The 25,911-nt window shown below is 39.7% G+C and overlaps 1 protein-coding gene across 4 annotated transcripts; it reads left to right on the top strand.

Moving 5' to 3' along the window:
- The first annotated feature begins 2,287 nt into the window (after positions 1-2,287).
- BTC (betacellulin) lies at positions 2,288-24,869 on the top strand. 4 transcript variants are annotated; one of them, XR_016281834.1, is made up of 7 exons: positions 4,014-4,110; positions 12,283-12,381; positions 17,909-18,026; positions 19,228-19,374; positions 20,407-20,514; positions 22,366-22,421; positions 23,817-24,869. XR_016281834.1 is itself a non-coding variant. In XM_089531244.1 (7 exons), exons 1-5 carry the CDS (start codon positions 4,053-4,055, stop codon positions 20,510-20,512), a joined length of 528 nt encoding a protein of 175 aa, XP_089387370.1. In that variant the 5' UTR covers positions 4,014-4,052; the 3' UTR covers positions 20,513-20,514; positions 20,597-20,636; positions 22,366-23,102. The 4 variants fall into 4 exon arrangements, 3 of the variants coding, with proteins under 3 accessions (XP_089387371.1, XP_089387370.1, XP_089387369.1); XM_089531244.1 differs by lacking the exon at positions 23,817-24,869 and adding an exon at positions 20,597-20,636 and having other exon boundaries at positions 22,366-23,102; XM_089531245.1 differs by lacking the exons at positions 4,014-4,110; positions 23,817-24,869 and adding an exon at positions 2,288-2,362 and having other exon boundaries at positions 22,366-23,102.
- The last annotated feature ends 1,042 nt before the right edge of the window (positions 24,870-25,911 follow it).

Genomic DNA, 25,911 nt, shown 5'->3' with positions numbered 1-25,911 from the left:
CTTTCATCCTTTACATCCTTTGTTACATGCCCCTAAGTTTTACCTTTGGCTTATTTATTTATTTTATTTATTATTTATTTATGTTATTTATACCCCGCCCTTCAGCCCTAATGGCTATCAGAGCGGCTTACAATTATTATTTTTAATTAGATGGTTCCCTGCCCTCAGGCTTACAATCTAAAAGACACGACACAAAAGGAGAAGGGAATGGTAGTGTGAAAGGGAGTGAGGTCCAGTGGTTATTCTCTCCCTGACGCCTGGACCAAGGCAGATTGGACTGGAGAGAGGGCTTATATACAGGTGATATCAAAATCCATAATTTTGGCCCCAAACCTATCTCTTATACACGAGGTGTACTTATAGTCAAGTATATAAGGTAATAAAAACAGCCTTTCCACTCAAATAATAGTGGAAGGACATATAGATAATACTTGTCTTCCTAGGGGCTACTCAGATGTTGGAATTTTTTCAGTGTGGCTATATGAATAATCTCACTCACACATTCCAGTTTTGTCATTCACACTTATTATTTTTTAGCGGAACTGCATCTATGCTGATCTCTGCGAGTTCTGTTGCTCATATGTATCAGTACTTGAATAAAGATGGAGTCGATGATGCGAATATACAATGGGTCCTTGGTGGCTGCTGTGGCAGAGATAGAGATGGTTGGTTCCAGAACCCCCCCATAAATACAATGTGGTGTCATTTGTATAAAATGGCAAAAATCAAGGTTTGCTTTTTGGAATTTACATATTTTTAAATATTTTCAAACTGTGAATACTTGAATCCATGGATATAGAACCCATGGACATGGAGGACCAACTGTATTTGAAGCACGTTCAAGGCATGCAGAGTTTTATCCCAGTTTATCCTGGGTCTATTTGCACAGTTGGGCCAGTGGGAATGGGGCCTTAGTCACACAGTTGACAATGTGAATCTTTTAGGAAAACTAAAATCTCTGATATCTGTTATCCTACGTAAAGTGTTTTTTTTTTGGAAGCCCCCTCCTCCCAACTGACTTGGGTGCATTTGAAATACATGTGAACAACAAAGATTCAACCCACATTTTACAGATTGTTTTCACCATTTGAATAACCCTCTAGAATAGCTATATGTATTCAGCCTCAGGATGCCAGGCACAAACTCCCAAGAGCTGAGGTCTCAGGAAAAAAAATTAGGCTCCATCAGAACACAGTTTGAAAGACCTCTATTGCTATCTTTAACCCTTCCAGCATATTTGCATGGTCCTTTTTGTTTGCACCGAGTTTAAGGAATTCTGGTTCTAATCCTACATCATGTGTCTTGTATCCTTTGCAAGTAGAAAAGGTATAGGTTTACTCATCTCCAACGAAAAGCTCTCAAACACCAGGCCTAGATAATAATAATAATAATAATAATAATAATAATAATCCTTTATTTATATAGCGCTGTAGATTTACACAGCCTCCCCATGATTGTTCCGTGGTCAGAGTAGACTTACCAAATTGGCCACTAGAATCAAAGAACTGGAGGCCACGATCTGTACTGGGCCTCATGTTCCTATACCAGTGATGGCGAACCTATGGCACGCGTGCCAGAGGTGGCACTCAGAGCCCTCCCTGTGGGCACACATGCTGTCACTCTAGCACAGTTTCTTACTAGAAAGCCAGAGGGATGTGGCACTTTGCAACAAATAAGTGGGGTATGGGTTGCAGTTTGGGCACTCGGTCTGTAAAAGGTTCACCATCACTGTCCTATATCCTTTTAATGTGTAAAATACACACGCACTGAGTTGTATCTGTATCTCTGAAGTTTGACTAAATATTGAATTTATTTTAACTTCAATATTTAAGTTAAATATTGAATTTATTTTAACAAAACTGTTCTAATTTGAACAACGTGATTGCCTTATTAAAAATGTGAATGAAAATACACACACAAAATATTTTTTATCTATATACTACATCAAGTGTGTGTGTGTGTGTGTGGGGGTGCTGTGTAAATATGTAGATTAAAAATAAAGAGGGGGGTCTCCAAGGATAAAATGTTTGCTTACCACTGACTTAAGATGTTTCATTTCTGTCAGCGTTTAAGAAAAGGGAGGGCAGCATCTGATGAAAGTTATTGGGGAGGGCTTTGATTCAATGTGATAGGATTTCATAAATGCCTGTTCCCCTCCATGCCAATAACTGGAGCACTGAATTCCCCTTAAGACTGTAAGGCCACTTTGTTCTGTTTTTGATCTTGTATATATTTGGACTCTACACAGGGTGACCAGATGTCCTCCTTTTCCAGGACATGTCCTCCACTTCAGCCTTGTGTCCAGGAGGAATTCCAAAATGACCATTTTGAACACGACCGGGAAGCATGAAGTCATATAGACGTGAGCGTTTTTAGCTCCTCTGTTTTCTTTGCATGTCCTTCATTTTGTGGTGCCCTGTCCTCCTTTGCGGTTTGGGCATCTGATCACCCCGACTACAAAACTCCACGGCCATTGGTCCCACTGCTTAATCCATTTGTATCCAAGTATTGTGTATATTTACATCGGTCAACTCAGACAGAGATGTTGCATTGGAGACACAGTTTGGGGACCACTGTTATACAATGACTTGAAGACACATAACAACCACAAATGGAGACATAATCCCTGGATGCATTTTGGAAGAACCTTTCAAGGGTCCTCTAGAAGTCTGGAAATCTGAGGTCTATCCGGGCCCTTCCTCAAAGTGCTACAAGATCTCTCCACATAATAATAATAATAATAATAATAATAATAATAATAATAATACCAGATGCATATGAGTAAGTAGACTCAAGTCTAGGAAAGCACATGCTGCCAACTTCTTTCTTTCAGTCAATCTCAAAGGTGCTACAAGACCTCTCTAAATAATAATAATAACAATAATGTAATAGCAAATGCATCTGAGGATGGAAGCAGACTCAAGTCTAGGAAAGATCCTGCTGCCAACTTCTTTCTTTCAGTGAATCTGAAAGGAGCTACAAAATCTCTCTGCATATTAATAATGATGATGATGATGATAATAATAATAATAATAATATGAAATCGAAGGCTTTCATGACCAGCATTCATAGTTTTTTGAGGTTTTCTTGGGCTATGTGGCCATGTTCTAATAATAATAATAATAATAATAATAATAATAATCCCAAATGTATCTGAGGAAGAAGACTGAGGTATAGGAAAGCTCATGCTGCCAATTTCTTTCATTCAGTGATTCTCAAAGGTGCTATAAGATCTCTCTAAATAACAACAACAACAAATGCATCTGAGGAAGTAGGCTTAAGTCTACAAAAGCTCATGCTGCCAACTTCTTTCTTTCATTTAGTCTCAGAGTTGCTACAAGATCTCTCTAAATAATAATAATAATAATAACAACAACAATAATAATAATAGCAAGTGCATCTGAGGATGGAAGCAGACTGAAGTCTAGGAAAGCTCAGGCTGCCAACTTCTTTCATTTAGTCTCAAAGTTGCTACAAGGTCTCTCTGCATAATAATAATAATAATAATAATAATAATAATAATAATAATAACAATAATAATAATAGCAAGTGCATCTGAGGATGGAAGCAGACTGAAGTCTAGGAAAACTCAGGCTGCCAACTTCTTTCATTTAGTCTCAAAGTTGCTACAAGGTCTCTCTGCATAATAATAATAATAATAATAATAATAGCAAGTGCATCTGAGGATGGAAGCAGACTGAAGTCTAGGAAAGCTCAGGCTGCCAACTTCTTTCTTCCAGTGAGTCTCAAAAGGGCTACAAGATCTATTTACATAATAATAATAACAATGGGCCCCACAACAACCTCCAGCTCCCAGAATACCATAGCCTTGAGCCAGGAGGATGCTTAAAAGTGGTGCCAAAGTGGATTTATTATCTCTGCAGCCAGTGTTCTCGTCTTTCCCACCCTGGGAGTGTGGAGGAGGCAGCTCCACCCCGTGTGTCCTGCCCTTTCCCGGGCTGGGCTGGCTGGGGAGGCTGCCTGGCCTCTTTATTCCGCTCTGGGCGCGCAGGGAAGGCGCTAGTGCGGACGCTGCTGGACCCACTGGGAGGATGATGGATCCTATGGCACTGCTGGGCTCCTGTGGCCCTCTGCTGCTGGCGCTGCTGGGTGAGAGGAGGAGCAGGACCTCTGCTGGGAAGGGGACTCTTCTGGGCACTGGGCTCAAGGCTCTCCTCCTCCTTCAGAGCTCCACAGGAGCAGAGGGAAGGTGGCTGAAGTGGGGGAAGGAGATATCATAGGTCCAAACACACACTAATAATCCAGTTTGAGACCGCTTTAATTGCCCTGGAACTCAGTGCTCTTAGGTTAGGGGACTGTAACTGGGGAGATCTTGTAGTAGCACCTGTGAGACTCACTGGAAGAAAGAGGTTGGCAGCCTGAGCTTTCCTAGACTTCAGTCTGCTTCCATCCTCAGATACATTTGCTATTATTATTATTGTTGTTGTTGTTATTATTATTATGTAGAGAGACCTTGTAGCAACTTTGAGACTAAAAAGAAAGAAGTTGGCAGCCTGAGCTTTCCTAGACTTCAGTCTGCTTCCATCCTCAGATACATTTGCTATTATTATTATTATTGTTGTTGTTATTATTATTATTATTATTATGTAGAGAGACCTTGTAGCAACTTTGAGACTAAAAAGAAAGAAGTTGGCAGCAGGATCTTTCCTAGACTTCAGTCTGCTTCCATTCTCAGATGCATTTGCTGTTATTATTATTATTATTGTTATTATTATTATGTAGAGAGACCTTGTAGCAACTTTGAGACTAATAAGAAACATGTTGGCAGCCTGAGCTTTCCTAGACTTCAGTCTGCTCCCATCCTCAGATGCATTTGCTATTATTATTATTGTTGTTGTTATTATTATTATGTAGAGAGATCTTGTAGCACCTTTGAGACTCACTGAATGGAAGAAGTTGGCAGCATGAGCTTTCTTGGACTTCAGTCTTCTTCTTCAGATGCATTTGGGATTATTATTATTATTATTAAGAACATGGCCACATAGCCCAAAAAACCCTCAAAAAACTACGGATGGCGGCCATGAAAGCCTCCAACTTCATATTATTATTATTATTATTATTATTATTAATAATATGTATAGAGATCTTGTAGCACCTTTGAGACTCGCTGAAAGAAAGAAGTTGGCAGCATGAGCTTTCCTAGACTTCAGTCTTCTTCCTCAGATACATTTGGGATTATTATTATTATTATTATTATTATTAGAACATGGCCACATAGCCCAAAAAACCCTAAAAAAACTATAGATGCTGGCCATGAAAGCTTTCAACTTTATATTATTATTATTATTATTATTATTATTATTATGTGGAGAGATTTTGTAGCACCTTTGAGACTCACTGAAAGAAAGAAGTTGGCAGCAGGAGCTTTCATGGACTTCAGTCTCCTTCCTCAGATGCATTTGGTGAAGTGGGAGCCAGGCACAGACATATACTGTATATGCCAATTTCTTTCTTTCAGTGAGTCTCAAAGGTGCTACAAGATCTCTCCACGCAGTGATTCTACAGACTAACACTGCTATATCTTTTAATTCTATCACACTGGGAACTGTGTTTATTGTGACACCGGAGCTACTGACAGAGAAAGCTCAACGTCTCGCAAACACTACTGTTCCCAGAATTCCATAGCAGGGCGGTTAAAGCATTCTCAAACTGGACTATTTCTTCAATGTGTTTTGGACCTAAGTTCAGAGTCGTAGTCCAGCACTCAAACCATTAGACCACACTGGCTCTCAAGGCGAACCTGTCATGGACTTTTCTTGGCACGTTTCTTCAGAGGGTGCTTGCCACTGCTCTCTGAGGCTGAGAGATTGTGACCTACCCAAGGTCACTCTGGTTTTTTTTATACCCAAGCGGGGGTTCAAACTCTGGCCTCCCAGAGTTATAGTCCAATGCTCAAACCACTACACCAGGCTGACCCTTGTAAAAGGCAGAGGGAACATCAGAAAAATGTGGCAGTCCAATTCCTTGCCTTGGTTTCAGCCCTAATATTACCAGTCCCCTTCTCCTCTGGCTGCTAGAGTTTTAACAATCGCTTGAGGCAGAAACTCAGCATTAAAAAGTTTGGCTTTCCGTGAGTTTGCTTGTCATGGCCAGGAGTCAGAAGAAAAAGAGTTGGCAACCTTGCCACTGCCTTTTGCAGAAGCAATAAAAGTAGTGGGGTCCTATAAGATCAGGCAAGGAAACCTCCATTCTGGAGTCCCTGAAAAGAGAATTGAGTTGCTTAAAGCTGGACAGAATGAAAGAGTGCTTTGGTATTCTCCCTGTTCCCCCCTCTTTTCCTTGCATGTGGTGTGCGTCTTAAAAAGTCTTCCGTACTCTCATCTGCTAAAAGTGTTGCTCTTTAGTCCTAAGGGCAGGTTCTCTTAACACAGTGGCAAAGGGCTTTCTGTGCTTGCAGTTAATTCTGGAGCCTGTTAATTCGAGACAAACCTTGGCGCTAAATCCAAGCACAGTTTTGAGGTTTGGGTTCGGAGGTGGGGGAATAGCATGCTGTATCAAGCTGTCCCACTTTGTCAGAGCTGCCTGCCTTTGCTCCCTGCCAGTGTGCCCACCGAACAGAGCAAGTTCTCTATATTTAGCTCTCTGTGTTTATTTTAAGATGCCATGGCATAGAATCTAGGAGAGTTTGGAACAAGTTAGACATTAGAGGCAGGACAGGCCCCATCGTGTTAGCATAATATCACATGTAATTTCAAACTGTTTACAACATTGTGTGTGAGATTATTATCTGCATATAGCATTCTTTGATGTAATGTGCTGTTTTACAGTAACCTAACAGTGATGTTAAATAAGACTTCGTCCAAACGATGCCACACCTAAAGAGCCTGTTAGCCCTAAAGAGCTCAAGTACACTCTTCTTCGTAGCAGCCCCCTCACACCTGGTGTCTGATCATACAAAACAGCTTAATTGTTCAAGGATGATTAAAGCAAATTAGGGTTACAACACACTTGCTTGTCTTGAGCTTGGCCTTGTTTATTCGGTTAGTAATAACTGACTGAGAGACATTGGAAGCTAGTTCAGCTGCATGTGGTGCCCTTTCTTTTTGTGCCAGATGCAAAAGTAGGAGTCCCTTCTAGTTCTGTGACATTTACCTTGGGATGTTGCCAGAGATGAAGCCAGTTTACGCTTTTCTGGAACTCCTGGAATGTTTTAATACCAGTGCTCTTAAGCTGAGTGATGAAATGTTTTGGTGAGACAATCCCGTACCTTTCCATTCCTGCTCATTTCCCTTGGTAGAATGCTGTCAGCTGACTGCTTTGCAAGAAATAAAGTGCATTTACTCATTTACTACTTGCTTCTTACTTCCAGCGAACAATCTGTAGGTTACATTTGCTTAGTAAGATGCCGTGCAAGATTTATTTGCCAACTTGAACCCCATTTTGGGAGAAAGGCAGGATAGAAATCCAATAAATAAATAAATAGGCTTAACCGGTAGAATAATCAACAAAATCAGGTTATCTAGTCTGAGTCAGGTCCAATTTTAGTTAATGAGATTGGGAGTTAAAGTCTCACAGGCATTCTTGGAGTTGTGTCAAAACTGTTGAGTGACTATAAAAGGAAATTTTAAAAGACAATGTTAAGTTTTTGCTTACCACTTGTGGCAACATCTCTCTTTTTTTGGTAAATTTTGCATGCTTTCTTCCAAATCAATAATAATAATAATAATAATAATAATAGCACTAATGAATTTTGTATCTCACCTTTCCTCTCAAAACTGAGACTCAAGGAGGCTTACAAATCAAAACAAATGCAGTATAACTAAAGCATACAAAGGGTTAACATTTAGAAAAGACCCCTATTTTGAATTGTTAGGTGATGTAGATATAGATAACAACTATTGAAACTAATTTATCCGCAAGCTCCTACCTGGGGGTATCTATGAGCAGCTCTGTACTCTTTTGTTCCACTTTGAAATGATATTTGCCTTCTGTGTCATTTTTCTGTCCACTGAAGAAAGCATGATGCTGATTAGATGCCTAGACCTTGAGGAGAAACAGTGGTCTTTTAAAAGTCAAGCCTCTTGACCACTACATTTTCTGTATTGTTGACTTCTTCATCAGGCAAAGGTATTAAAAATCATACAGAAAAATATATATATGACAATGTTAGTCAATGTGACTGTTCTCAGTTCAGGTGTTATTGGAGGGCTATTGAGGCAGGCAGGCCCCTTCTTCTGGCTATGTGGCTATCCCAGGAAGTATTTTTCCCCCCCAGGAAATCAATTTCAAGTTCCATTAAGAAGACAAAAAGAGATGCTCCTTTTGAGATCCAAATTACCATCAAAAAGGACAGAGGCAACATGGATCTCAAGAGGAGCATCTCTAGCAGGACTGCTGGCTGGATGGGAACGGAAGGCTATGATGGTATTGGAAACCATGGACTCCTTTCCTTCTGGGAAAGGGGAAGAGTCTGTGTCCACCACTTCTGCCACCACTCAATTTCCTGGCATCATTTCCAGCAGTGCTGCCAGGCTGCCACATGACAACAGCACCCCACTCATATCAGCGGCTTCAGTGGGCAGATGGCAGGGGCTCCTTGGTTAGCAGATGGGGGCAGTTGGTTGTGTGGGAAAGTGAGGACAGTGAGGTGGTCAGAGCAGATGATAAGCGCCCCCTTCCCTCCTGCTGCTTCCACTGCCCCCTTCTCTCCTGATCTGTCCCCACCAGATACTGTGTGTGAGCATTTCAGGGGATTAGGCCAGGTGCAGCTGATGCAATGACATTCTCCTCCTCTTCCACACACCTCCCTTCTGCTCTTTCTACAGTCTGGGGTTGGGCTTCCTGGACTACGTTCTTTCCTGCCCCTGTCTTTGTTCCATGGGAAGAGAGGGCACCCCAAGACTGTATCCCCTTCTCCTCTGCAGCTCCCACTCATTGAAGCTGTAGGGTAACTGCCTGCTAAGGGTGACAACTTGAGTTACCACACTGGTATGACAACAACCCTAGTGACATCACTGGATTATGTGTGTTTAAATAATGCTTGTGTGAAAGAAATTACAATGGTGTCGACTCTTTTAGTGTCCACTTGACCAAATTGTACTCTGTTTCCAGCATAAATAAAGTATGCTCTGTTATAGGAAGAAAAACAGGAATTTGATTTCTCGAACTGCATTTAAATTAAGCTGTGGGCTCATGTTCTTCCAGGAGTGCCACTGAAAATAGTTTAACTTGGGGAACAATGTGTAAAAAGGTTCCCAAGACTTCCTTAGCCAAGCCAGCCAAAACATCCAACCACAGGCTTAACACCCCAGTAGGATTGTAGCTGGCAGGTTTTCAAATCTTGCTTTATGCTTCATGAGTATAGGTATGCAGAGAGATCTTGTAGCACCTTTAAGACTCACTGAAAGAAAGAAGTGTACAGCATGATCTTTGGTAGACTTAAGGCACTGTACTTCTTCAGCCAGATCAGGGCCGCAGCAGCCACACTCTGTAGCCCCAATCTGGCTTTTCCAGGGTGTGAAAAGGAGCTGCAAAAAGCGGCTCCTTTTTGCACCCTAGAAAGGCTGCAATAGCCATGGTGGCATGGTTGTATGGCTCTCCTTTGGCGCACAGCACCGGAGGAATGCCGTGATGCCACACGCCGTACGGTATGCAGCGTCATGCTGCCCTGGGGGCAGAGCCAGGGTGTGTGTCGTGGAGATGCTACGCCCCAACTCTGCTCCCAACCTGACCTTTAAGGCTGGTGTGCACAGGGCTTTAAGTCTACTTCCTCAAATGCATCTGAGGAACTAGACTTAAGTCTATGAACGCTCATTGAATCATAGACTCATAGAGTTGGGAGAGACCACAAGGGCCATCCAATCCAATCCCTTGCCATGCAGGGACACAATATCAAAGCACCTCTGACAAATGACCTTCCAGCCTCAGTTTAAAAACCTCCAAAACAGGAGACTACACCGCATTTCTTTCTTTCAGTTTGTCTCAACAGTGCTACAAGTTCTCTCTACATACTGATTCTACCGACTAACACGGTATATCTGTGGCTTCATGAGTATGTAAGCTGATACTATTCCTTTATGTCTTATGGATGGTGGTGTTTTGCTTTGGGTGTATGCACCCACTGAATATTTTTTACATTGAATATAGCATCTGCATTTTATGTCTCAAAAGTCTTTATATAATCTAAATTCACTTGTTTTAACCAAGTGGAAGCTGGCCAGAGCTGCCATCTTGCATGTAGTTTGCTATAGGTGGTGGCCCTGTGCACATCTACCAGTATTTGGAAATAAGCTTCCTTTAACTCAGTTTGACTTACACGTAAACATGCACTGGAACATTTCCTTTGATTTGAGTAGGATTTAAATAACCTAATAATGTGCAGGGTCATAAATTTTATTTCTATTTTATTGTGTCATAATTGGGATGGAGCGTATAGTTCTCTTGTGCTTAATTCTGTTGTTTAGTTTTAAAAATTAAAGGTTGTAGTCTTTTTAATTTATCACATCAGGAATGGTAAAACTGATAACCCTAAAACAACTACAGCATTATTAGTTTAAAACACTTTAGCCTCCTTTGTAGGACACACTCTTACATTCAGTTGCAAACTGTGCTGCTGATTTTTGACATTAAATGTGGAACTCCACTTTAAATCAAAGAGGAAATGCTTATTTTACAAAGGGCTTGGAGGGTTGCTACCAAATTTTGTGATATGTCTTTATATGGTCTATCATGTTTTTGGGAGAGGCACGCATTGCCCATTTGAGATGTAGTTTCTGTTGTGTCTGTTTGTTGTTATCTTTGTCCCAATGTACTATTTGCAGGTGCTGGAAACCTAGGTCCACATCCATTTTAGTGATTGTTGGCACATCTCACTTTCTCCAAAGGGGGATCTCCATGAGGGAGCTTGGTGTGGGACTAAGCAAATGATCAGACAGGGGGAAATTGGGAAAGAAAAAGGCATACTCCTGGGAAAGTTGCACAATTGCGCTGAAGATTTTCAGTTGATGTTGTGTTTATCCATGATTTAACCCATGAAGATCCAGGAATGCTTCAGCAACAAACCATTACCAGAACTTCCCTGCAAATGGTTTGTTGCTGGAGCATTCCTGGATTTTCATGGGTTATGTCCTGGATAAGAGCAACATCATCTGAAAATTTTTAGCATGATCGTGAAACTTTGCCAGGAGTATTCCTTTTACTTTCCTAAGCTTAGCTCAAGATCTGGCATGCATGTCATACATACCCAAGTCTCAGGAAGACCTTACATTATGCTCTGTGCTATGTGGGACCTGAAACTCTTGCCACTCCTAATGTTATGTCAACATGAGGGTTGAGGTAGACAATCAGGTTGTCCAGTTATTGTATCCATGCCAAACCAGACCTTGAATATAGCAAGTCACAACAACAAGTTATTGGAGGATTGCAATATGTGGTCTGTTTAGCAACTCCCTTGTGAAGTGGAAGCAACTGATCACTAACACATTGTGTAATTCCCAAGAAGCCAAGGTTCCTGTGCTTCTGGCTGGTTGTGTTTCCCAAAGCCACTCATGCAGTTTTTCCATAGCAAAGTCAGCAGCAAATTCATATTTTGCAGTGAGCTAAAGAAAGACACTACATATTTATTTGATTTAAACATAAAGAAACAAAAATTACATACCAACAATTGGGAAAGAGATGAGGAAGATGAGAAATGGGATGCCTTCTGAATACTGTATATTTGCATGGTGTGTCAATGGTGTCTGTAAGGGCAGATCAAATGTCTGTATGAGTTTCCTGACATTTATTTCTGTATAATGTAAGTTTAAGAAGGGATAAGTGGTGTTACTGGGCTGAAGAATGCTTATTAGAACTTCTCTCCAGAAGGGGAGAATTATAGGGCAGCTGTATGAGTTATTTGTTGGTATTAGATATCCAAAAATTGTATGTGCTGGACTTTGTTGAAAACTCTTATATTCTAATGTAGAGTTTGGCAGTAAAGGACAGATGTGGTTGTAACTATGTCGCACAATTACACTACTATTATGTGGAGCTATCCTTGAGATTAGTCAATTTGCAGCATAGAACATGTTTAATCTCAAATCATGGGAGCGTACTTACAGATATGTATGCATAATATTGCTATCTTAATGGATGATGCAACATGATCTTGGAATTTATGTTTCAATTCAGCAATAAAGCTGCAATCAGGAAACGATGAAAAATGGGATGTAACTTAGAAGTAAAAGACTTTCTACACTGTAATGTTCAGTGCAACAAATATTATTGTATTTTGAGTAAATCCTTTGCTTTCTCTGTCTCTCTGTTACTCTTGGCCCTACAAAGGTCTTGCCATTTTCAACTGTGTTACTGGTAATGGAAACGCAACAACTGAACAAGAAGACAAGAGATTTTCCGGCATCTACCCAAATGAAAACTGTACAGGTAACATATAGATTGTAGTCACAAGTGATGTATGGATCTTGTAGAGAAGAAAAGAACCTGCTCATCATTAAAAGCCATGACTTCTACTGTGTAATTAATTCACACATCAAATCCATATAACTAATTTGTACCATTTTTACAATGTACATATCAAAATCTCCAGAGGAATTATATTTAATTTACAATAAGTTCTTGTGCATTGTAATGAGCTCTTCATGAAAAAACCCATGGATTTTGTGGATACACTCTCCATTAATAATTTAGGGCCGAAATAGATGGCCCTAAAAGATCAGCATGATGCCACCCCTTTGAGTGCTGGATCAGGGCCACAGCATCCACATATTGCGACCCCGATTCAGCATTTTTCCACTTTAAAAAGAAGTGACAAAATGCTGGTCCTTTTTACTGTTGGTCTGTTTTGCCCCTTAGTATTCTCTGACAAACTGGCTTTAAACAGTGGCTTCTAGTGAGAGAGCTAAATTAATTGCCATGTCATAGACAGTACCTTAAGTTGTTCTCTGTCTAAAGGGTTCCCAGATGTGGTCATGTTGAGCCTCTGATAACCTGCAAAAAGTATGTTTTCACAAACCCTCAGTTTTAAGAGATTCCTCTGTGAGCGATCCTAATCTGCCATGTCTCTGCCTGTGTATTCTTAACAAAGTGTCATTTAGTACCCAGTCTAGTAACCCTATCTGTGCAGCTAATTATTCTTTTGTAACAGCATTAACTTTTAACCCCTGTGATGATAGTTTCTGGAATACAAGAGATTAGTTTTCTATTCTCTTGTGCTGTTGGATTTCCAAAGAGTACAGTGCAGAGCATTCAAGACTTCATAGTTCCGTTTCATTATCCTTCATTAATACTAGATGCAGCTGACATTTTGCTGGAGTTTATTTCTGCACTCAGTTTCTTTAATAGAGAAGTATATGCAAGAGTAGTGAATATCTTAAAGTGACCCTGCAAAACTGTAAATAAATATTATTAAGGAAAAATTAGTTTGTCAGAAATAAGACATTCCTCAATCTTAGTTTAACTGCAAGTTTAACCAGTATTCTGGGACATCAAATGGTGGAGGAGTGGGCATGTCCCCTGATCTCCAACTACAAAGATAACATAATGCATGAATTGGATACTTGCTTCCATTGCCTGATCACTCATGGATGTGCAAGGAAAGGATCTTGCTTAGGTGTGATGTCATCTAAATGGTAGGGAGGTGCTACTGCTTCACAACTTAAAGTGCCAATAAATTATGCAGACGGAGATCAAATGGCTCTCTGAACTTTAAATTCTGGTTCTAAGGACTTTCCAGTCTCACTTGGCACTCACTATCATAGCCCAAGGCTGCACAGACCTTCAGTGCAATGGAAGCTGATAAGTGAAACCATTTGCAGTATGACCTTTCTTCCTGCCCAGGCTCCCAGTTGTATCATTAGTTGCTCCTCAGCAGGCAAAGCTCACACCCTGAAGATTATAAATGCTCCAACTGTTTTCATTAAATGTAGCCATATAAACTCTTCCTTATTTGGGGGCGTGCAATAAATTTAAAACATGAAGAGGCACATAGAGAATTTGACTGAGTATTGTCAGCTTTAAATTGCCTGCGGAAAAACTTTGGAGACAGAAGTGTGCAGTACAAGCGTTACTCGAAGTGGTGGTTTGTGGGCCAATGCTGGGCCATGAGCCATCCTTTGCCAGTCCCTGACAAGTTTCCAAGAAAGCTAGAATGAATTGTAATCAAGAAGCGCAAATGTTATACCAGTCCCTGGCACATCAGGGGAAAAAATTGGCTGTCCCTCCCACATTAGAATGAGTGAGAAACTCTGGACTATATGACAAAATATGCATTGTGGGTTCCCAAAAACCGGAAGTGGATTATAGATGGTCACAAGATTGAACTGGTATCCTGCTTCAAAGGTCTGGGGGTAATCTTTCACGCTAATGGTAGTAGGAAAGTGCATGGGGACTACGCTGCCAGAACATGCACAAGAGTTCACCATCCTTAAATTTCTTATGACAGGAGGCCATTATATTCCAGCAGCACTCAAACTCTTTGAAGCCAAATCAGTTGCACAACTGCTTTATGGATCCCAGCTGGGACCCCTCCCCAACTCTGCACCATTAGAACTTGTGCAATCCAAATTTCTAAGGTCAGCATTCTAAGCTCCAAAGTGTGTCTGTAATGCAATTCTGAGACTGGAGTCAGGCTTTATGAAAATGGAGGCCAAAATATGGGTGACTATACTCAACTACTGGCTTAGACTACCCTTCCTTCCATTGGCCTTGCTCCACTTACCCTGACTGATGAATGAATTCCAGTCCACATGGAAACAGACAGTGATCACTAAAATGTCTTCACTGGGTTTCTCTCCAGATTTTTTGCTCAGGATGGGGTATGAAAAGGCCAAAACGACCATTAAACAATGGGTGATAAACATAGAGTGACAGCTAGACCTAGCTAGTGGTCCAACTTTTACTGTTAGTGACTCCAACAGATTTTTGGCAAAATTATCAAAACCTGAAGTACCTAAACATTAGAGAGCCTTTACTTTGGCATGATGCCATGCTCTCCCCTCAGCTGTTCTTGAAGGCCAATATAAGAAAATCCCCTTCCCTGTGACTCTGGCCAAAGAGCATGTATTACTCCAGTGCTTATACTGCAGGAACACAAAGGACACACCAGTCAATTCTACACTACCTTACTGCTTTTGGACACCAATCCAGATATAACATATAATGTTGCCAGATTCTGTTCAGCTGCAGTTAAAATATATCAGGCAATGACCTCCACAGTAGACTAGAATTAATCTTGCCTTGCCACACCAGACTTTAAAAGGAAATACTGTTTTTACCTGGCTTTTATCTTGTTTTTACCTTGCTTTTACCATTACCTTCTTTTATTTTGTATTCCCAACAGCAAATGGCAGGAATCTTGTTGAGGCTATATTGTTTTTAATCTGTGTTTTTACCTCCCCCCCCCCCAAGTTTTACTTTGATTTTACCATTGTTTTTAACGTTATCTTTTTTATTCTGTAGCTCCTTTTTACCTGTGCTGGTCTATGACCATAATAAAGAGGAACTGAACTACTGTAGGTTGAGTTTTGATAACCTACACCTGCCAGCATCCTCTATCTCTAGCAGTGATAGGAATTGTGTAGCCCATGGACTACATGCAGCCATTTGTGGACGAGGGAATCCAATACCATGCTTGGGACTCCCATTGATCCCTAGAAGTCCCCAGAATACCCGTTTTTTTATCACACAGAAAACCCATATTACTCACTTTGTGCTAAATAATCCTGTTTGCACTAAATAATGCTTATTATTGGGCTCCTTGTCCTCCCCAAACCAAAAAGTAGCATCTTATTTTGTCAGCTGTTACCCCTGTATATGAGACCCAAGTTTAGTGCAGAAACATTTCATGATGAAATCATATTTATGTAATGCAATATCTGTTTACTGAGAACATTCAACTAGGATTTGGGAGACAGGTAAAATTCCTTCTCCCAGATGTAGGCAGCCATGTCCTTCTGTTATTTGGAAGGGGCAGTTTCTCTAACAGATTTGGGAGGGCTGACAACAGTGGCTTCTTTTTCCTGCAATTACTTGTTTTGGCTTACCACTAGAGAGCAAAAAGAGAAATGTGAAAATACCACTTCTGTTGCCATTGAGATTTACGGGTTCCTCCAAATCCTGTTAGAGAATTTTGATTTTGAAATAAACAGTGAATTTCCACACCCATGAATTGTGTATGTGTGCCCATGCCTTCAAATAATCTGTCAACTTATGGTAACCCAAAAAACTGCATAAGGTTTTCTCAGGCAAGGAATACTCAGAGTTCACAGCTGGAATTCATAGTTTTTTGTGGGTTTTTCGGGCTATGAGGCTGTATTCTAGAAGAATTTATTTCTGACGTTTCAGCAGCAGCTGTAGCTGACATCTTCAGAGAATGCTGGCATGGAAGAGAGTGGGGTATATATACTGTTGATTGAGAGGAAGCGATTTACATGTTAATCTGTGTGTTGTTCTGTTGTTGAATGGCAACAACAGACATCCTAATGACCCAATGCCTTGCTATTCAACAATAGAACAGTACACAGATTGACATGTAAATCGCTTCCTCTTAACCAATAGTATATTTACCCCACTCTCTTCCATGCCAGCATTCTCTGAAGATGTTGGTGAAATGTCAGGAATAAAATCTTCTAGAACACGGCTTCATAGCCCGAAAATCCACAAAAAAAAAAATTCAGAGACAATGTTGCTAGTTTCTTCTTTCTACATATTGCCCACAACCCACTGTGTGGGTTTCCACACAGTGATCTCACTAGGTGTGGGCTGCACTAGGTGACACCCTAAGAGGAGTGGCACCAATGTGCTTCAAACATCTGCCCTTTGGCAGAAATGGGCTGTGGCATTCACCTGCATCTCTTTAAAATGCTAGGGGCAAAACTAATTGGGAGAAAAAGGAGGGGCTTCCATATTTTAAAAAATTAAATTTAAAATTAAAATTTTGATATTTTAATAGTTTTATTTTAAAATTCTTTTAAAATATTCTTTGAAAATATTACATCTTAAACAAATTTTCACATGAAACTATGTACAATCATCCCTCCATATTTGCAGCTTCGATATTTGCCGATTTGATTAGTCATGGATTTGATTGATATGTTCTCTCTAGGACTATCTAGGTCCTCCAGTGCACTCTGTGGTCAACTTTAACTAAACGTTGCACTGAAAGACATAAAGATTCCTAGAGAGAATACTCTAGTAGACATTTATAGCTCCTCCAGTGCAGTTCTATGGTCAGTGTCTGTTGGACGTTGACCACAGAATTGCACTGGAGGACCTAGAGATTCCTAGAGAGGTGTCCTCTCAGGTAAAAACATGGTGTTTTTGTTATTTGCATTTCCCCCCATATTCACGGGGGTCTTGTGCCCCTAACTCTAGTGAATATGGAGGGACAAATGTACATGTAAAGACATTTAGACTGTGCATATGATATTGTAATTTAAAGGCATAATTTTAATTTTACCAGTTATTCATGTCACAACAATTACCATTACATTCAGTGATATACAGGAATTATGATTTATAAGTAACATTAGTATAAAATACATTACTAAGAATTCTGTATGATGTGGTATAGGAGGAGGTCATTGGTGGTGGTAACACCATGGGTTACTGCACCTGGTGATGCCAACCCTAGTGATGCCACTGCTTCCATCCAAATACTAACCAGTGCTGACCTTGCTTAGTTTCCAAGATCAGACAGGATTTGATGCCTTTAGGGTATTTAGGTCCTAGAATGTGAATTAAGTGCCATTTCCCCCCTCAGTCCTGTAGAGCTGTTGACTGACTGCTCAAGATCATATATAGTACTATCTTCCACAGTGGTTCATAGGAAATGGTAAAAAGGGATTAAAGATAAGCAAAGCAGTGTAGATTTAAAAGAAGTTACTTGAGTGCATAGTCACCTTTATGATTGAAACATAACACATTTTTGCTTCTTCTTTTTCAAAAAATCTAGATGGCACCATAGGATGGCAGAGAAGAGGGCATTTTTCTAAGTGTCCTGAGGAATATAAGCACTACTGTGTCAAGGGAAAATGTCGTTATGTTGCAGTAGAACAGACACCAGCATGCATGTATGTGGAAATTTCAAAGCATTCAAAATATTGCACTTAGCAGCAGCTAACCTCTGGCATGATGAACTCTCTGGAAATATTTGGCTAATGGCATATTTGGTAGCAGAGCCTGTTTTGCTTAAGTCAAGTTCTGGGGCTTATTCCAGGGTATGATAAATATTTTGAAAGACATGATGCAGCCCTGCGTCTGATGCTTGTGGAAACTTTGAGTCTATTTCACCTCCAAATAGTCTTAAATGGTGATGAGTGATGAGAGGTTTCATCAGAGAAGGAGCACTAGTTCCACTAAGCGTGGAGCATTGGATATGACAGTATCTAGAGAAGGATATTACTTGCTGTTCACCGCTATGATCTTTGGAATAGCGGTATATAAATAAAACAAATTATTATTATTATTATTATTATTATTATTATCATCATCATCATTATCATTAGTAATGGTTGCCAAATACTACAAAGCTTCTACGTTTATAATTAAAATCTCTGTTTAACAACGATGAGTAATAGTGTTAACTCCCCCCCTTCAAGAAACCATGCGTATAAAATAACATTTGAGTAAAGCAATAAAAATAGTAAAACAACAGGAATCAATACAGCATTTCTTATTTGGTAGTGAGAAAAGGTTCATGAAATAGTTAACTTTCCCCCCCTGAATCACATTTCTGTTCACTAGATTTCTCAAGACAATTTACAATAAAAAGTATTTTTAAAAGTTAAAAATTAGAGTGGTTTAACAAATGCCATAGTGAAACTAAGCAGTGAAATCTGTAGTTCTGTTATTGCCAAGGAAAAGACCCCATGCATGTCTCGCTTCCTCAGGCATAACCTGATGCAGTAATGGAACTCCTAGGACAGGGATGTAGCTAGGATTTTAGGTGGGGGGGTCCAACCATTATAATGGGGCTTGGGTGTGGCGGTGCAGCAGCACACACCATTCATTTTTCTAATGGAAGGGGGGGTCCGGACCCCAAGGAACCCCCCCCCCCTTGGCTACGTCCCTGCCTAGGAAAGCCATTTACTCCTCTTTCAAAATGAGGGGCGGACAGGAATGTACTCAGCAGTCAACACTTTCTGATCTACCTCTAGGCAAAGTGTTTGCTTGGTATAGGGGCCACCTAGCAGAAAGAAGTTTAAGCTATATGAGGAAGGGAGCTGTATACACTGTGCCATTCTTTTAACTTCTCTTCTCTTTAATTTACAGCTGTGAGAAAGGTTACATTGGTGCAAGATGTGACAGGTTGGACTTGTTTTATCTGAGAGGAGATCAAGGTCAAATGGTGGTGGTTTCCTTGATAGCTGTTATGGTGCTGCTAATCATCCTGGTTGCTTGTATATGCATTTGCACTCAGTAAGTATTATGCCCCCATGAAAGCACAGATAATTTATTTAGGCAGTCCGTTGTTTCTACCTGAAGTGTGAGGTTCACGAGTAAAGAGTTCCTAATGCTTCAGACATGTATTACTGTTCAACAAAGACATGTTGGTTGTTCTCTTTTATGTGACCTGTCCAGGTCCAAGACCAAACTTTATCCCCAATCAGAAACATGAAGCCAACTTTTAATTGTATCTGTGTGTGTTGGAGGGGTGGCAAGGAGAATAGTATTTTAATTTCATTTTTGATTAAATTGGACATAAGAACAGAAGATAATCCCTGGTTATTCAGGCTAAATATTTATTTAGGTCAGAGATGGGCCTACAGTCTTTCATCTATCTGGCTTTCCACAGTTTCCAATCTGATTTTCCAGAGTGCTGCTTCATGTAGAGAGCCTTCAAAAAGACAGTGGTCTCCTTCCTGAAGACAGTCACTCTGTCCATGGAGGAGATGAGAACAGTGACAAAGGGGGAAAGTTAGTATGCTTGACCACAGTCTCCCTCCTCCTTTGAAGAGCCTACATGCCCATGGGATAACTCAAATGGGCTAGTATGAGTCTAAATCCAGTTGTTAGCTCCAACTACGTAAACCCATTGAAACATGGGAATTTATATACAGTTGTTCCTCCTAACTTGCAGATCTGAGATCCGCACCCTCAACTGTATGTGACGGGGCAACCTCCGCTATTTCTAATGGGATGCACACCCAGTGGCACGCCCCATTCAAGCCTAGGGGGCTTCAATACGTGCGAGCTTATATTTTTGCAGGAGTGGTGGTGTCCAGAACGGAGCCCCTGTGAAAACAGAGGGCCAACAGTACCTGTTAATTTAAGTTCCTGTTAATTCAATGGTATATTTGTAACTATCAATTGGATTTAGAACATTTTTTAAATTTTTTTAAAATGATTTCACTTAGAGATAATACTTTTTGTCTTACTGAGGCTACCTTTGGAAAGATATGCTAGAAATCACCTGTTGTTGAGATGTAATTTTGCAATTTCTCTTTTGAGTTATTGTCGTAAGAAGCGTAGGAAGAGGAAAGAAGACGAAATGGGAACATTTGATAATGGACTGCCTCTTAAAACTGAGGATATTCTAGAGACAGACACTGTGTGAAGGTAAGAGAATTTCAGAAGTGCTATACACTATGATGCTATATAAAAATTGTATGTTTAATTATTCCATTTTGCTTTTCTTCAGACAAATTGAACTCAGACTGGTCAACTTTTCCTTTTGAATTGTGAGTGTTTTAAAAGTACTGTGTGTTCACCGCACTTAGCTGGATTCATGTTCATAAAGGCTCTTGGTCATGTAATTTTTGTTATGTGATTTCAAGTCATTTCCAGCTTACGATGGCCCTAAGGTAAATCTGGGGCTGACAGGGTGTGACTCGCCCACGATCACCCAGCAGATTTCCATGGGTGAGCAGGGAATCGAACCATGATCTCCAGAATCCTAGGCCTGTGCTCAAACCACTACACTATGCTGGCTCTCTGGGAATAGGATGGCACAATTTCTGCATGTGGACAGTAAAACTTTCACTGATAAATCCTAATAAACCTTTGAATGGCCTTCTTGAAATGTTGGTCCAGTGTACCATAATTATCTTCATTAGTTAATATAGGTAGCTGGATACTTATGAAGACAGGGGAATGTTTTCCTCTGGCCACAGAAATGGCTCAGGACATTTTGTTGCCTGAGACAGAACAGCAGTCAAGCTGCATAGGCCATCTGAGTTGTCTGGTATCTCAGGCACAAAAAAACCCTCTTCTTCTCCTTCTTGCTAATAAGAATTCAGTAAACTGACATAGATGAAAAATGTCGCTATCCCTACACAATAACCAAAATCTGCTGCTTGAGGCAGCCACCTCATTTTGCCCAATGACAAAATGTACCAACTCTGTTCTTAGCAAATGCCTGATTATTTTCAAGTCAATAAACCTTTGAGGTCATGACAGATGCTTAAAATGTATGTCTGATTTTGGAAGCTAAGCAAAGTCATTACTTGGAAGGGAAGACCATCATGTGTTATAAACTATATTCAGAAGAAGACAATGGTGAATCACCTCTGACTATTCCTTACCTAAGAAAACCCTATGAAATTTATAAAGTTGCTATAAGTAAGCACATGATTCAAAGGTACACATTTTATAATAAATAATAATAAAAAATTATTTATATCCCACCCCTTTGAGGTCAATCGGGGCGGCTAACAGTAATAAAATACAATACATTATACATCAAAATCTACTTCCCTCCTCCCCCCCTTAAAAAGTTATTTAATTTAGATAGTACCTTATCAGTGGTGAGTTGCTTGTATGATTTCTTGGCTGTGAGCAAATTCTGCCCATTTACAAGCCTATTAATATAATGTCCTCAAAAGTTTTCAACTAATGGTGAGTGAGTATCAAAAGGATGAAGATGAGAAGTAACCATGAATCAATAGTTTTATAAAGTGAATTTTAGCAAACGTTATCATCTTTCTAATACCGTCAGCTTATCAATGTTCAGTATAATGGGAAATAAAATTGAGAGCCAATGTAGTGTAGTGGTTTGAATACTGGACAACAACTCTGTAGACTAGGGTTTGTTTCCTAGCTCAGCCATAAAACCTGCTGGGTGGCCTTGGTCAAGGCACAACTCTCTCAGTCTTCGAGGATGATAATGGCAACCCCCCACTGAAGAAATTTACCAAGAAAACCCCATGGGGTCACCATAAGTAGGAAACTACTTGAAGAACCACCACCACAACATGGATCTTAGTTCCAAATTAAAATAGTGTATCTGTGAGATAGACACATACATTCTCTTGAGGACAGTGGAACACAAATTTATTGAGTCCTAAGAATGCGGTCCTATGCACTTACCCAGAATACCTAACTGTGATGAAAGCAGCAGGAATTACTTCTGCAAAACACTGAGCTGCAAAATAAATGCGCTGACAGTTAATTTCTATTTTAACCCTACAGATTGTGAAAGGTTCCTGCTGGCAGGTGCCCTTCTCCTCTCGATGACTTTCATGAGGGTTAGTGACTTGAAAATAAATGTTGCGGAATGGACAAGGGTCTATTGTTTACATTCATTTGTAACCCTTTATTTTGTGAAATTGGATCAAATTGTTTTGTGTAGAAAACCAGGGATTGAGAGCAGTTCTTCCAGCTTCTTGAGTTCATCAAAATGAAAGGGAAACTGGTATTGTAGTCATACTTAGCACAGACTGATGTCATAGATAGCAAAACTAATGGATCTAATAATGCCTTCAGGAATAAATATAATGGCAATTCAGGAATAAATATAACACACAATTTAGTTTGAATGTTGTTTTTAAGTAGCAAGGAAATGTTTTATTGGCTATGTTCAAAACATCTGACCCCTTTTGTATTTTGGTTTGGCATAATCTTGACTGAGACCGATGCATTATAATTGTGTTCCAACAGTTTATAAAATGCCAGTGTTGAGATATCTTGTCCCTTAGATATTTTCAAAGATGGAAATGAGTTGAATACTTGATCTTTCTAGCATGTCTTAAGCTTCTCAACACACCTTAGCACTGCTCTCATTCAACTGAAATAGCAAATTATCATACACACTTTTTAGGTTGAGCAAATGTATGCCACATCTAGAATTCAGTACTACCAGAGGACAATATTATTAAAGTATCTTATTTTGATATACAGTCAGCCCTTCATATAAATGGATTTTATACACGGATTCAAGCATACAGGGTTTGAAAAAAGTATAAATTTCAAATATCAAACCTTGATTTTCCATTTTTTTTTATAAGGGACACTATTTTGCTATGTCATTACATTTAATGGGACTTGACCATACATGGATTTTGTTATACACGGGGGATCTTGGAACCAAACCCTAGCGTATAACAAGGGTTCACTGAGGAACACATTGACTGATCATGTGAAAAAACCTCAAAAATAATGGTACAGTGGACCCTTGTTATACGCTGGGGTTTGGTTCCAAGATCCCCTCGTGTATAACAAAATCCGTGATGCTCAAGTCCCATCAAATATAATGACATAGCAAAATGGTGTCCCTTATAAAAACCAGAAAATCAAGATTTGAAATTTAACCTTTTTTTGAATATTTTCAAACCATAGATGCTTGATTCCATGTATAAAAAATCCGTGTATAAGAAGGGCCGACTGTACATAGTCTCATTTAAAGGTACAATTCTTTACTTGCTTATCAGAGAGTAAATCCCATTGAATCCCACTGGAGCTAATTTCTGCATAGGCATATATATGATAGCACTATAAGCAACTAGGACTGTTATGGTTTTTTCCTAATGCACAAATAAATGTCACAGTTCAAACAAATATAGGATTATATGTCTGCTATATTTCAACTTGTGTGTTGTCTCATAACGGTGCACCAGAAACACTTACCTTGTTTACTTTTTTAGGAGTTTAGGGTTAAAACTACTACTGCAGTTTAAAACTATGTAGGGTAAAACTATCAAAGACCAATGCAGAGAATTAGAAGACAACAACAAAAAGGGAAAAACCGGAAACCTATTCCACAAGATTCGGGAAATCAAAGGAAAGTTCAAACCAAGGGCCGTGACACTTGGTGACAATAAAAATAACATAAGTCAAGACCAGGAAGGAATAAAAAGACATTGGATGCAATACACAGAAGAGTTATATGAAAGAGATGACAACATGAAGGACACATGGAATGAAGAGCCATATGAAGGTGAACCTCAAATTCTAAAAAGCGAGGTGGAAGCTGCAATAAGAGAAATGGAAAAAAAACAAGTCTCAAGGAACAGATGATATTTCTGCCACAATCAACTCTAGTGCTAACCAACATATCTCAACAGAAGAAGATTAAGATTAACCAAAAGAAGATTAACAATGGGGAGGGCAGCTATGAAAAATCTAGAAAAGATCCTAAAATGCAAAAATATAGAACTCGGCACATAAATTAGAATCATACAAGCCATTGTATTCCCCATTACCATGTATGGATGTGAGAGCTGGACATTAAAAAAAAAGATAGGAACAAAATCAATTCATTTGAGATGTGGTGCTGGAAAAGAGTGCTGAGGATCCCACGGACAGCCAAAAAGACAAACAAATGGGCCCTAGAGCAGATCAAGCCAGAAATTCCCCTGACAGCCAGGATGACAGAACTTAGGTTGGTGTACTTTGGACACATCATGAGAAGCCATGAATCATTGGAAAAAACAATAATGCTAGGAAAGGTGAAGGGAAGTAGAAACAGAGACCATGAGTCTCTGCAAGGGTTGGGCAGTCCAGTATAGGACAAGGGGTCTTGAAGGTGTCTCATCAGAAGGGTTGCCATGGGTCAAGGTTGACGTGAAGGCAGTTAACAACAAAAGGGTAAGAAAATACAATGGATAAAATAATCTAATTTTAAAACATTCAGATAATATTTTACAGTATTGTACTCTTTCTCTGATTCAGGACTGACCTGATTAGTCTTTAATTAGTGTGTGGACAGGGCTTAGTGGAGGGGACACCTTTGTAAAATAAATTAAATATGTTTGCAATGGAATAAAGGCATGCTTATTTATTTATTTGCTTAATAATGTTGTATTCACCAGTTTGCGGTGAAACACAGAAATCTGTCCAAAACTCTGTTTAGATGAATGCAGCATTCCCTTTCCAATAGACAAAGCACTTCCATATCTTAATTAGGTGCATAGTTCCTCAAGTAATCACTTACCCAGTGCAAGTGTTAACAAAAAATCCACAAACACCTGGAGAACTTCAATAGAAAAGAAGAAATACTGAAAGGAAACAAAGTTTGGCTACCAGTCCTGAAACACACCAAAATCAAGACCCAATACATGCAAATGAACACCACCCAGGGTCAGGGGATTTCCTTACAGACATCCACCACACACATCCTCCCACCCTGAGGCCCTGCCATTCAACAACAGATTGACACACAGATTTGCATGTACATCAGTTCCTCTCAACCAAGGGTCACACAAGTATATATACCCAACACATTTGTATGCCACCGCCCACTGAAGATGCCAGCCATAGATGCAGGCAAAACGTCAGGGATAAATTCTTCCAGAACACGGCCTCATCGCCCGGAAAACCCACAAAAAAACAATGTTAAAAAAGTTTTTTCATGTGCTACATTTGACAAAGACATTTACCAGTCTTACCAATCACACATAAGACTGAGTTTTATTGGTAATTGCAACTACAGCAGTTGAGTGTGCATAAATGCTATTGATCACATGAATCAGTGTAAATCCATTTAAAGACATTCTATTGATTCAGTGGATCTACTCTACTTTGAACTTTCAACAGGATTCAGGCCATGATTTGATTAAACATATTTATCTGAAATCAAATGACATTTGTTTAATGAAGGTTGGGGTTGGAATGTCCAAGTTCTCTAATCTGTACTCATTTTCTTCCACCATTACAATGTCCTTTATGAGATGTTTGCAACATAGAAGTGAGGGCTAAGAACATCTTATCTGCTGCTGTAAAACGTAGCTCCAGCCCTCT

The sequence above is a fragment of the Sceloporus occidentalis genome, unplaced genomic scaffold (assembly GCF_023333645.1).
Source record: "Sceloporus occidentalis isolate IW3139 unplaced genomic scaffold, rSceOcc1.0.p SCAF_7, whole genome shotgun sequence".
In the NCBI taxonomy this organism is placed as follows: Eukaryota; Metazoa; Chordata; class Lepidosauria; order Squamata; family Phrynosomatidae; genus Sceloporus; species Sceloporus occidentalis.
Note: the sequence above shows the minus strand (reverse complement) of the source record. Positions and strands in the feature narration are given on the sequence as shown.

Coding starts and splice junctions, on each gene's coding strand:
- BTC (XM_089531243.1), top strand. CDS start 4,053: ATGATGGATCCTATGGCACTGCTGGGCTCCTGTGGCCCTCTGCTGCTG. Junction 4,111..12,282: donor TCTGCTGCTGGCGCTGCTGG/GTGAGAGGAGGA, acceptor GGCCCTACAAAG/GTCTTGCCATTTTCAACTGT. Junction 12,382..17,908: donor CCCAAATGAAAACTGTACAG/GTAACATATAGA, acceptor CAAAAAATCTAG/ATGGCACCATAGGATGGCAG.